The following is a 13831-nucleotide window of genomic DNA, read 5'->3' as shown; positions in this document are numbered from 1 at the left end:
TTTTACAGCTGCCCATTTCTACTGGATTGTAAATAGGCTGAAGGCGAAGTCCAGGACACGTGCATTTTTCAGTCCCTCCAGCACTGTTCTTTACATGGAGTCTGGGCTCGACATATATTTAAGGCATAAAATTAACATAGTTTAAAGGAAGAACCTTCTGCAGACTATCTGATCTAGCCCTCTACTGTCTGGTTCATCTAAACACACAAAAAAGGAGCTCATTTCAGAATGAGTCACTGTTATTTACAAAGTGATAAGAGAAAGTTTCCATTTGAAATAGTGATCATGTCCATCCACCCCTCTGACTTTCCAAATCAGAGGAAAATGACCAGACTCCTCCCGCACTCCGCCTGTCCACCACCCATAGCAGGTGGCACCAGAATTTCAGGTTAATTCTGACGACAGACTCTCTTAGTGCTTCGAGGAGATTCCTCCGTATTTAAGAATGCTTACCAGTCCTTGGGCTGCCACTCCAAATCCAAGAAACTAGATTTCTTTCAGCTTCATTGACTTTTTATTAAGGGAGCAAGCAGTTTTCTTCTGGCAGTGAAACTGTTCAGCAGGTGCGTACTTCTGTAGAGGAAATTTAAACCAGACACCCACCCCTGCACACAACTCATTAATTCTTTAAAGAGGGGCAGGACTCAGAACCTTCCAAGAGGGTGATTTCCACCCCTAGAGGTGGCGTTCTGTATTGGCAACCACGGAGAGGTTGCCTGGGAAACCCTGTTTAGAGACAGCTGTGTCACTTTTAAAACAAACTTCTTTTTTTTCTTTTTTAGATTTTTTAAAACTTTTTTTTACTGAGTTACAGTCATTTTACAATGTTGTGAACAAACTTCTCCTTTTAAGAGCTAATATGTACTATTATGGTTCTGTATTGCGCAGTGGTTTGGAGCTTTTGTTTTTATACTCTGAGAATAATTTTGTCCTATTTTCTAATGATAAAACAACCATGGTATTGCATAAAGATAGGAAAGTTTAGAAGATATTAAAAAGGAAAATTAAAACCATCTGTAATCCCCAGACCAACTACTGATGAGATCTTGCTGTATTTCTTTCTTTTTTTTTCCCTCTAGCATTGCTTGCGATTTTGAATCAAATTTGGAATTATGTAAGCATATTTATGCTAGGATAGCTTTCTGCATAATTAGTCTTTAAACACTCCTCCTCTAAACAATTTGAACAATTTTTAAACTGCTGTCCTCAATATTTTTTTTATTGAGTTATAGTCAGTTTACAATGTTGTGTCAATTTCCAGTGTAGAGCACAATTTTTCAGTTATACATGAACATACATATATTCATTGTCGCATTCTTTCTCAATATTTTTATATAAATTTTTTACTGTGTTTTTGATTATTTTCTTAGCATAGTTTTCTAGAAATAGTATTACTGTTCCAAAAGGTAAAAAGATTTTAAGGCTTTTGACACGCAGCACTGACTTGCTCTCTGGGAATATTATAATTTATGCTTTTATCAATGAGGTACATTTCCCTGTACACTTGTCATCATCAAATGCTATATTTGCCATAAAATTCACCTTTGCCAATTTGACAAGAAAAAAAAAACTATTGTTATTGAATTATTTTATATTTCTCTGATTACTAATGAGGTTGAATATTTTTCATCTGTTGTCCATTTTTGAGTCTAAATGGTAAAATTTTCATGTCCTTGTGTATTTTTAAATGCTTGATTTAAAAAATTTTCTTATTTGAAAAAGTACTTGAATTTTTTTCATATTTGTATTGGTAATTTTCTTCATGATGATCTAATTGACATATAACATTGTGTAAGTTTAAGGTGTGCCACATGATTATTTGGTACTATATATATTGTGAAATAATTTACCACAATATGGTACGTAACATATCCATCACTTCACATAATGACTACTTTTTGTTTTTCGTGAGAATATTTAAGATCTACTCTCTCAGTGACTTTCAAGTATATAGTCCAGTATTGTTAGCTCTAGTCATCAAGCTATACATTAAATCCTCAGAACTTACTCATCTTATAAGTGGAAGTTTGCACCCTTTGGCCAGCATCTCCCATTTCCCCCACCCCTCAGCCCCTGGCAACCACTTACACTGTTTCTATGAGTTCAGCTTTTTCAGATTTCAAATATAAGTGAGATCATACAGTACTTGTCTTTCTCTGTCTGACTTATTTCACTTAGGCTAATGCCTTCAAGGTCCTTCTGTGTTGTTGCAAATGGCAGAATTTCCTTCCTTTTTATGGCCAAATAATATTGGGGGGGGTGTGTGTATATACATATACATACATATATATATATATAAGCATATATATATAAATATATAAATGCCATTGGAATTTTGATAGGAATTGCTTCAAATCTATAGATTGCTTTTTAGCAATATTAATTCTTCCAAATGATGAGCATGGAATATCTTCCCATTTATTTGTATTTTCTTCCATTTCTTTCATCAGTGATAATAAATTTTTAGTGTATAGGTCTTTCACCTCCTTAGTTAAATTTATTCCTACATATTTTACTGGTTTTGATGCTATTGTAAATAGGATTGCTTTCCTTTTTTTTATTAAAGTATATAGTCAGTTTACAATGTTGTGTCAATTTCTGGTGTACAGCACAATGTTTCAGTCACACATGAATATACATATACTCGTTTTCATATTCTTTTTCACTGTAAGCTATTACAAGATATCGAATATAGTTCTGTGCTATACAGTATAAACTTGTTTATCTATTTTATATATATTTGCAGTCAGTATCTGCAAATCTTGAACTCCCAATTTATCCCTTCCCACTCCCTTCCCCTCTGGTAACCACAAGTTTGTTTTCTATGTCTGTGATTCTATTTCTGTTTTATATATAAGTTCATTTGTCTTTTTTTTTTTAGATTCTACATATGAGTGATATTATGAGGTATTTTTCTTTCTCTTTCTAGCTTACTTGACTTAGAATGACATTCTCCAGGGCCATCCATGTTGCTGCAAATGGCATTATGTCACTCTTTTTATGGCTGAGTAGTATTCCATTGTATAAATATACCACAACTTCTTTATCTAGTCATCTGTCAATGGACATTTAGGTTGTTTCCATGTCTTGGCTATTGTAAATAGTGCTGCTATGAACATTGGGATGCAGGTGACTTTTTGAATTAAGGATGGGATTGTTTTCTTAATTTCTCTGATAGTTCATTATTTGTGTATAACAAACCAACTGATTTTTGTATATTGATTTTTGTATCCTGAAGCGTTTCTGATTTCATTGATTAGTTCTAACAGTTGTGTGTCTGTGTGTTTACATATAAGATCATATCATCTGCAAACAGAGACAGTTTTACTACTTCCTTTCTCACTTGGATGCCTTTTATTTCTTTTTCTTGACTGCTCTGACTAGGACATCCAGGACTATGTTGAATAGGAGTGGTGAAAGTGCCCCCTAATCCCCTCAACCTATACCTGATTTTAGAGGAAAAGCTTTCAGTTTTTCACCATTGAGTCCACTGAGTAACAAGTTAGCTGTGAGTCTGTGATATATGGCCTTTACTGTGCTTAAGTATGTTCCCTCTATGCCCACTGTGTTGAGGGTTATTTTCATTATGAGTATTACGAGTAGATGTTGAATTTTGTCAAATAATTTTTTGCATCTGTTGAGATGATCATATAATTTTTATCATTTTGTTAATATGGTATAGACATTGATTTCACATGTTGAACCATCCTTGTGACCCAGGGACCAATCCCATTTGATCACGCCGTATGATTCTTCTAATGTGAGGCTGAATTTAGTTTCCTAGTATTTTGATGAGAATTTTTGCATTTATATTCATTAGGGATCTTGGCCTATAATTTTCTTTGCTTGTAGCGTCCTTGTCTAGCTTTTGGTATCAGGGCAACGCTGGCCTCATAAAATGAGTTTGGGCATATCCCCTCCCCTTCAGTTTTCTTGAAGAGTTTGAGAAGGATTGGCACTAAACTTCCTTAAATGTATGATAGAATTCACTATGAAACCATTTGGTCCTGGACTTTTGTTTACTGGGAGGTTTTGGATTACTGATTCAGCCTCCTACTCACATCGGTCTGTTGGGATTTTCTGTTTATTCATGATTCATTCTTGGTAGGTTGTGTATTTCTTTTGGATATCCTATTTGTTGACATATAATTGTTTACATTAGTCTCTTATAATCCTTATGTATTTCTGTGGTAAATTGTAATGTTTCTTTCACTTCTGATTTTATTTATGAATCTTCTTTTCTCTTAGATAGTCTAGGTAAAGATTTGTCAATTTTGTTTATCTTTTCACTCAACATGATGTCCTTGAGATCCATCCAAGTTGTTCCATGTTATTAAGAGTTCTTCCTTTTTACTTCCATTGTATGTATGTACCACAGTTAGTTTAACCCATGAAGGGAAATATGGTATATTGCTAGTTTGGGGATATTCAAAATAAAGCTGCTATTAACATTTCATGCATAGGTTTTTGCATGAACAGACATTTTTATTTCTCTGGATAAATGTCCAGGAGTGCTACTGCTGGATTGAGTGGGATGTATATGTTTTATAAGAAACTACCAAACTATTTTGCAGAGTGGCTGTTGAATTCTACATTTCTACCAGCAATGTTTGAGAGATCCAGTTTCTCTGAATCACCAACAGCACTTGATATTGTCAGGTTTGGGTGTTTTTTAGCCATTCTAGTTGACATGTAGTGGAAGCCCGTCATGGTTTTAATTTACTTCTTTAAATGACTAATGATATTGAATGTCTTTTCATGGGCTTATTTGCCTTCCACAGATCCTCTTCTTTTGTAGCAAATTAGTGTTTTTTATGTTGTACCTAGCATATATATCCACAGGTACAACAATCAGTTATTACATGTTGACTTTGGAAAAGCAGTTTATTCCAGTAACATTTTTTTTCTTTTCTGATCTCATGTTCCTATTTATTTCTTGGAATCATTTCTCTCTGTTTATTAGGACACTACCTTTTACTCCTTTTAAATTTTTATTTAAATTTTTTAAACTGTGGTTAAAATATACATAACAAAATTTACCACTTGAGCCATTTGTAAGTTCAGTAGCATTATTTTATTTTAGTTACATTATAATTGTTTTATATATTATATATTATAATTAATTATAATCATATTGTTATACAGCTATCACCACTACCCATTTCCAGAACTTTTTCTTCATCCCCAGCAGAAACTCTGTACCATTAAACAATAGCTCTGCATTAACCCTTCCCCCCATCCCAGCCCCTGGAAGCCTCTGTTCTACTTTCTGTCTATGAATTTGTCTATTCCAGTTAACTCATATAGATGGAATCATACAACATTTGCCCTTTTGTCTCTGGTTTATTTCACTTAACATAATGTTTTCAGAGTTTATCCATGTTGTGTCATGTATCAGAATTTCATTCCTATTTAAGATTGAATAATATTTCATTGTATGGATAAATAAACCACATTTTATTTATCCAGTCCTCTGTTGATGGCCATTTTAGTTGTATCTATTTTTTGGCTATTGTGAATAATGCTCCTATGAAAATTTGTGTGCAAGTGTTATGGGGTGAATTGTGTCCCCATAAAAATTTATATGTTGAAGACTTAACCCCACATTTCCTCAGAATGTGACTACATGTAGAAATAGGTCTTTCAGGTATAATTAAGTTAAAATGGCTTAAAGACTTAAATATAAGACAAGACACTATAAACTATCTAGAAGAAAACATAGGCAAAATGTTCTCTGACATAAATCTTAGCAATGTTCTCCTAGGGCAATCTACCCAGGCAATAGAAATTAAAGTAAAAATAAACAAATGGGACATAATTAAACTTATAAGCTTTCGTACAGTAAAGGAAACCGTAAGTAAAACAGAACGATGACCTATGTAGTAGGAGAAAATATTTGCAAATGATGCGACTAACAAAGGTTTAATTTCCAGAATATATAAACAGCTCACAGAACTTAAGAAAAAAAACAAACAAGCCAATTGAAAAATGGGCAGAAGACCTAAACAAGCAATTCTCCAATGAAGACATACAAATGGCCAATAAGCACATGAGAAAATGCTCAATATCACTTATTATCAGAGAAATGCAAATCAAAACTACAATGGGGTTATCACCTCACACCAGTAAGAATGGCCATCATTCAAAAGTCCATGAATGATAAAGAGGGTGTGGAGAAAAGGGAACCCTTCTACATTGTTGGTGGGAATGAAGTTTGGTGCAGCCATTATGGAAAACAGAACGAAGAATCCTCAAAAAACTGAAAATAGACTTACCAAATGATCCAGCAATGCCACTCTCATATATCCAGAGGGAACCTTAGTTCAAAAAGATACGTGCACCCAATGTTCTCAGCAGCACTATTTACAATAGCCAAGACATGGAAGCAACCTAAATGTCCATTGACAGATGACTGAATAAAGATGTGGTGTATGTATACAATGGAATACTTACTCAGCCTTTTAGAAAAAAGAATAAAATGCCATTTGCAGCAACATGGACAGACCTGGAGATTGTCATCCTAAGTTAAGTAAGCCAGGAAGAGAAAGAAACATACCATATGATATCACTTATATGTGGAACCTAAAAAAAAAAAGAAAGAAAGAAAGAAAAAAGAGGACACTAATGAACTCATCTACAAAACCAAAACAGACTCACAGACACAGTGAATAATCTTATGGTTACCAGGGGAAGAGGGTGGGGAGGGATAAATTTGGGAGTTTGAGATTTGCAAATGTTAAACCACTACATATAAAAGTCAACCAATTTCTTCCATATAGCACAGGGAACTATATTCAATATCCTGTAATAACCTTTAATGAAAAAGAATATGAAAATGAATGTATGTATATATATGTATGACTGGGACATTACGCTGTACACCAGAAATTGACACATTGTAACTGACTGTACTTCAATTAAAAAAAGGACAGAATGTTAAAATGAAGTCATTAGAGTGGGCCCCGACCCAACATGAGTGGTGTATTTATGAAAAGAGGGGCGCTGTACAGAAAGCAGGTGATGTGAAGACACACGGAGACCAAGGAGAGTGGATTCTTTGAATAATCTGACATTTCTAGCCTCTCTAACTGTGAAAAAATAAATTTCTGTTGTTTAAGCCACCAGCCTTCGGTACTTTGTTATGGCAGCCCTAGTAAATAGTAAGTATCCGTTTGAATTCCTGCTTTCAATTCTTTGGGTATTTTATCTAGAGGTAGAATTGCTGGATCATATGGTACTTCTATGTTTAATTTTTTGAGGAAGCATCAAAATGTTTTTCAGAGTGACTACACCATTTTATGTTCCCAACAGCAGTGCACCAAGATTCCAGTTTCTCTACAATCTCATCAACACATTATTTTCTGTGTTTCTGACAAAAGCCATCCTGACAGGTGTGAAGTGACATCTTACTGTGGTTTTGATTTGCCTTTTTCTAATAGCTAGTGATGTTGAGCATCTTTTCATGTGCTTATGGGCATTTCTGTATTTTCTTTGGATGAGTATCTATTCAAGTCATTTGCTCACTTTTACATTTTTTTATTGTTATGCTAGATATTATATGCTAGATATTAAGCCCTTATCAAATATATAATTTGCAAATATTTTCTCCTGTAGAATGGTGATTGCCAGGTGCTCGGTGAGGAGGAAATGAGGTGATGGTCAAAAAGTACAAAGTTTTAGTTATGCAAGGTAGGTAAGTTCTAGAGATCTACCGTATAACATATGCCTGTAGCTAACAATAGTGCATTATACACTTAAATTTTTCTAAGAGGGTAGATCTTATGTTAAGTGGTCTTAACACACACGCACACTCCCACTCCCACCCCACCCCCAACACAATAAAGAGGACAGGAGGAAACTTTGGGAGGTGATTGGGACTCCAATGCCAAGAATGGTAGATCTTTCATTATTGTTCCAGAGGTCCCTGAGGCAACATTCATTTTTAAATTTCATTCTATTTTCTGTTAATCAGATTGGGTAATTTGTTGATCTATCTTCAGTTCACAGATTCATTCTTCTGTCATCTCCATTTTTATAGGGACCAAACAGTGAGGTTTGGGCTTTTGTATTTTAAATTTCAGTTATTGTATTTTTCAGTTCTAACATTTCCTTTGGGTTCTTCTTCATATCTTTGTTTTGCTGAGACTTTCTATTTTCATAGAAGTATGAATTGTTTCAAGCATGTTTATCTTTGCTCATCAATGCATTTTTATGATGATGTCTTAAAAATCTTGTCAGGTAATTCCAACACGTGTCATGTTGAATAAAGTGGTGAAAACTGGCATCCTTGTCTTGATTTCATGCCTTCAACCACGAGGTTGTAATAACTCTATATTGATTACATTATCCCCTTTATTTCTAAAGACAGAAATAAAGTACCTTGGGTAGTACTGTCAGAACAATGCTAATTGTAGTGATAGCAAACATCCTTCTCTTGTTCTTAATTTTAACTAATGTCTGTTTCATTTTTAAGTATGATAATGATGGTAGAGGCTTAAAAGGGAAATCTCTGTTTAACATGAGAATATTAATAATGTATATTTTCCTAAGATGAAGAACCAAAAATCAACCTATCTGGAAGAGGGATGGATCATGAAACTTTATTGATAAGGACTTCTGTTCCAAAGGTTTATTCCAATCACACTTGTGGTGCATAAAATATCAAGACTTTCTTGTTGAGAAAACAGAAAGTCTGGCCATAGCGTTGATGCTGACTTAAGAGAAATAAAAGGCAAGAGTCCAAATATGGAGAATTCAACCAATATGAGATATATACCAAAAAAAAAATCAATTCAACAATTTAAACACAGGTAAGAAGTCAAAAGAAGACAGCTTTCTGGGGAGGCTGATACGCACATTTTATTTAACAAACGTAACGTACAGAACTAAAAGAACGGCATATTCCCAGGAGAACTGAGTGTGTTTACCCGGATTAGCACCTAGAAAGTACATAGAAAAGAAAAAAGGAGAAAGCTTTCTATGAAAACCATCTGGGCCCAGTGTGACAGTAAAGCATTACATTCCAAGTCAGCTTGGTGACCAGCTGACTCAGTTCACTGCTTCACATCTCTGGTGCTTTATGACAGATGTGCCAACTTGATGGACTTTCTATGTAAATTTAAGAAAAGGGTAAAAAGTTTTATACTCATCCTAGTTTAATTCCAAAACTACTGCACTACAAATTCATGGTGTGCTCTTAGGAAGACACTGGAACAGCAGGGGAAGCTTTCTTAGCTGCTTGTGTGATGTGATCTTGTTCAAGAATGCTGCCCTGGGGACTCCTCACAACTTCACAGGTACACTGGTCATCTACAGAAATCACTCACTGCAAGGAGGACAATAAAAGGGTTATGAAAGGTCCCATTAGGATTAGAAAAGGCTCCCCGCTGCAGGGGATGTAAAGCCTCACTGAATGAGCTGTCAGCTGACATGATACTGAGCATTTAATGTCATATCCTTTGGTTATACTGTATTACCCACCAGGAGGAAAACTCCCTTGCTGCTCACAAAACAGATCAGTGGTTCCTAACTGGGGACAATTCCGTCCCCCAGGAGACATCCGGCAATGTCTTGAGATGATTTTTTCACAACTGTGGGGGTCGCTACTAGCATTCAGTGGGTGCAGAGGCCAGGGTGGAAACACCCCACAGAGCACACAGGGCAGCGCTCACAACAACAAATCCTCAGCCCCCAATGTCAACAGTGCTGAGATTAAGAAACCCTGAACAAGAGGTTGACATGAAGCATGTCTGGGTTGTCCATAAAGTCAGAAGAACACTCTGGAGGCAGAAGCCCCCCTGCACTTCACAGCTCTGAGGGATTCTCCCACCAGCAGAGACCTGTCCACTCCTCTGTTGTCTGACCCACACCCAGGGCCAGCTCCCCTACAAAGAGCTTGGGAAATATTTGCTGAATGAAAGGAGGAAAGAGGTGCAAGAGGCATGGCTCAATCATTTTTCAATTATACTGAACAGTAATTTTATATGACCAAAAAGTATTCTGAACCTCAGTGGTGCCATATTCTCTGACTCTACAGGACCTCAGAGTTAAGGCTAACAAATTGTTAAAGATGGAGTCAACATTTTAAGGGGAGTAGGTCTAAATACTTCTGAATTCATTTTAGTGGGGCAAACCAGATAAAATGATGTTAAAGGCAAACATTCAATATACTTCATTTTAAACTAAAAAAAATTAACACATGAAATGCCATGCACAGCAGACACCATTCCTTTTTTTTACATATTTACAATTTTACATATTTACTTATCAATATATTTTCTATCTTTACAATTATAAAATTATTTCAAACTGTAGAACAGTGGTACCATCGAATTTCCTTAAACATACATTTTGTAGCATTCATTTGTCTTATCCTTTAAAAGGCAATTATTTACCCGAATCCAAAACACAGTGAATGCCACAGAGGAAGCACATAGGAAAATCATGGAGAAAAAAATAGATTTAGACAAAATTTTCACACAAGCCTTAAATGAATCTATTTCAGTGACACAAATAAATAGTACTTTATTATTTACTAAGCCTCACCTGCCAAGAAAAACAAAACAAACAATTCCCATAAACTGTACCTTTAAAAATGCTCTGATATTTATAAGCAATTAAGTTATATTCTAGATCCCAATCAGTGGACTGTAGTAAGAGTTGGCTACAATTTAGGCTCAAATAAATACTATCCATATAAATTTTTATCATCCCGCATAAACTTGAGGTTGCAATGGTGGAGGAAGTTTATCGTTTTCAACATTTTCAGAGTCAATAGCTGCTAACGACTGACTTGGGGGCTTAATTTCAAGTGGATATTTCTCAACAATGTCTTGAACCTCTTTTGCAATTCCATCGGTCCAATCTATTAGGTCCTTCTCAAGTTTCTTGGCTTCATTCATAATCCTTTCTTGTCGTTCATTCAACTGAGACAGGAGATCCAAGTTCTTATACATTTGCTTAACACCTAAGCAAGCATCAGGAGACCAGTTCTCAGATTCTTGCTTCCTGGGAGAAGTCTGGCCAGACATGTATCGATCAAAATCTTCCTGACTTAAATTCAAAGACTGAGCATCTAATTTCTCAATGAAAGCCACGGCACAGCACTATAAAAAGAAGAGAACGTTATTTATTATAGTTGTATGAGGAAAGCTACTAATATTCAAATAGACTGCCAAAATCCTTTCATTATGGAAATTTAAAACAGAATCAAAAGTAGACAAAATAATCTCATGAATCTCCACTGACTTCAGCTTCAAAAGTTATCAACTCACAGCCAGTCATGTTGTTTCTTCTATACTCCAATCTGAAATAACACATTTCTTCCTTAAACAAAAAAGTTAAATCTAATTGCCAACTTCACTGAGTCTGACTGTCAGAAATTCAGTCCTCTCCTTGGGTGTTCAGAGGTCCTAGGGTCCTGTACGGAGTGAGATATATGAAGAGGCACTTTCAGTACTTGTTCCACAGTGGCTATTACAGTGCTTCCCGTGTGAGTCCTTGAAGTCAGAGGCTCTATGCGTCCCTGCAGTGTGGCTGGGGCTCCAGGGCCAAGCATCTGGGGGGCACGCCCCCTAAAAGCCCTTCCCCTTCTGAGGTCATGCCAGCTGACAGCACCCCCCAGTGCATGGCCAGCCGCTGAGCAAGTCCCCCGGTACTGGTGTGGCACACTGACCTCTGGTCCTCAGAGAGAGATTTTAACATCAAACGGTTACCAGAACAAGCTTTGAAATCAGACAGCCTGAGTGAACTGTCACCTCTGTCACTTGACAGCCGAGTGGTGTTACTCTTGGAAAGTTACCTAAGCTCTCTGAGGTTTCCACATCTGTAAAAGGGGGGTCATACCACCCAGATTTATTCTGAGAATTAAACAACATAACACACGTAACACACTTAGCTCAGAGGTCTTTGGTAAGCAATGAATAAATGGTAGCAATTATTAGTATAGAAATGCTGGGGCAAATGCTCAGTGACACAGACAGGTTAGTTATACTTCCTTATATTAATGACATTTTTCTACAAGAAGTACATACCATTTTCACATTCTTTTTTTAAAAGCTATTTTCATAAGAAAAACATGAGCTAGAAACAGGAGAAAATAGGACAGCTCTCAGAATTTCTTCTGAGAAACTCATTCACAGGCTCCTACCTTATTATTCATAAAAAAAGTGAATCATCTCCTTAAAGAATATTTAGCCAGTCTATTACAACAGACTCAATGCTGACAGCATGCTGTCTGGCCCTTCCCCACAGCTCAGCCCATGTGTGGAATTGCTGCAGCCTGTCACCTGGAGAGAGGAGGCATCCTAGACGGTGCCCACGCTCCTGGCTTAGGGGGATGGATACACGGTACTTTCACTAATGGAGAGAGTGTACGTCGGGAAAGAAAAAATATCTGATGGGAAAGCAGTTTTAGTTTTGAACAAAGTACATTTGAGGCACGATATATAACTGGAAGTGGAGCTCAGTGTGAGGTCGGAACCAGGTGACACAAGCCTGAAGGCCATCGCTGTACAGGTGACCAGCAGAGCTATGACCGGAAGAGACACCCTAGGGAGAGAGATGCGCAGCGGACAGAACCCCAGGGAATAACATGTTCAAGAGGAAGCAGAGGACATGAGGCCTCAAAGAGACAAGGAAGGAGAAGTGGAATTGTGAAAGCCAAGGGACATGAGAAGTTCTAGAAGAAAGGAGTCACGAGGAGTGTTAAAGCAGCAAGACTGAGAGTTCCCATGAGATTTGGCAATGCAGATCCTTTCCTTATGCCAGAGCACTTTCATTGGAGCAGGGGGAGTAGAAGCCAGACTCTGAGTCAGGCAAGAAGAAGATGAAGAAAGACGGTGCAGGCTAGTTTAGGCTGTCAGTCAAGGGACTGGGAAGCAGCTGAGGGCAGGTGAGCCTGCAGCCTCCACTGTCGGCAACGAGCGCCACCCTTAACCACCTCCTGCTTCATTTCTCCGACCACCAGCCACGGCCCCCTCCCCACACCTCTCAGGGATTTCAGACTGCCTGGGACTCTCTGGATAAAGAACTGAATCCAAAATACCCTTTGTCAGCAGTCAAGTGCATGTCTCACTTATGTTAAGAAATATGAATACTTCAGCCACTTAAATGTTTTTGTGGAGTATAGTTTAAACAACCAAGTGTCTGGAAGGATGAAAAACACTGCAAACAATGGAGCAAGCACCATCCTGAAAAAGCACTCCACGTCCCTCCACCTGCAAATCACATCCCCCGATGCTGGCACTGCAGTGATGAGCAGCTGAATGCAGTGGCCGAGGGTGACGAGCAAGTGGGGCAGGAACAGGTTTTGAGGGACTGGAAGCTTATACACTTTGGTGAACGCATTTAAAGGAAAAGGGAAAAAAAAATCACAAAATTAGGTACAAGAGTGAATTTATATTTAAGATGTAAATATAAATCACAACAAATTTCTGGAGCGTTAGATTCAAGTACCCATCTTTGTAGACAATTTAGCAGAAATGCTTCCTTAAGTGGCCTGGCCTTCCCTCCCTCCCTATCCCCTATACAATTTCCAGCACAGGAAACAAAGCACATAAGGTGTCTCGAGGCTCAAATTCATTGGCTTGAAAATCAATCTAGTCTAAAGCAAACAAGAAGTTCAGTGGTCAGTAAAAGGAAGTATTTGGCCTTATAACTTACACGTACATACATTTACTACTGTCTTGCCTAGAACCAATTAGCACTGCAACGAAAAATAGTTGAAAATCATTTCACATCCTCTAAACTGACACTTTCTTAAAATATCTCAGTATTCATTTTTAAGAGGTAACTTGTAGAAATAAAACAAAAAATACCTCTTAAGTCTTTT

The 13831-nt window shown here is 37.0% G+C and overlaps 1 protein-coding gene across 12 annotated transcripts in view; it reads right to left on the bottom strand.

Moving 5' to 3' along the window:
* LOC102537036 (rab5 GDP/GTP exchange factor) overlaps positions 1-13831 on the bottom strand; it is a 94786-nt gene that overhangs the window by 34346 nt on the left and 46609 nt on the right. For 4 of the 12 annotated variants that reach the window (XM_072943051.1, XM_072943052.1, XM_072943054.1 and 1 more), the window contains one exon: positions 8581-11105. The exons of 6 other annotated variants lie outside the window; for them this stretch is intronic. In XM_072943051.1, the coding sequence (XP_072799152.1) occupies positions 10707-11105 (399 nt within the window). In that variant the 3' untranslated portion in view covers positions 8581-10706. Of the gene's footprint in view, positions 1-453; positions 653-8580; positions 11106-11131; positions 13333-13831 lie in introns of those variants that run through there. 2 more of the 12 variants (XM_072943057.1, XM_072943055.1) reach the window with 2 other exon arrangements.

This window comes from Vicugna pacos, chromosome 18 (assembly GCF_048564905.1).
Source record: "Vicugna pacos chromosome 18, VicPac4, whole genome shotgun sequence".
NCBI classification, from domain to species: Eukaryota; Metazoa; Chordata; class Mammalia; order Artiodactyla; family Camelidae; genus Vicugna; species Vicugna pacos.
Note: the sequence above shows the minus strand (reverse complement) of the source record. Positions and strands in the feature narration are given on the sequence as shown.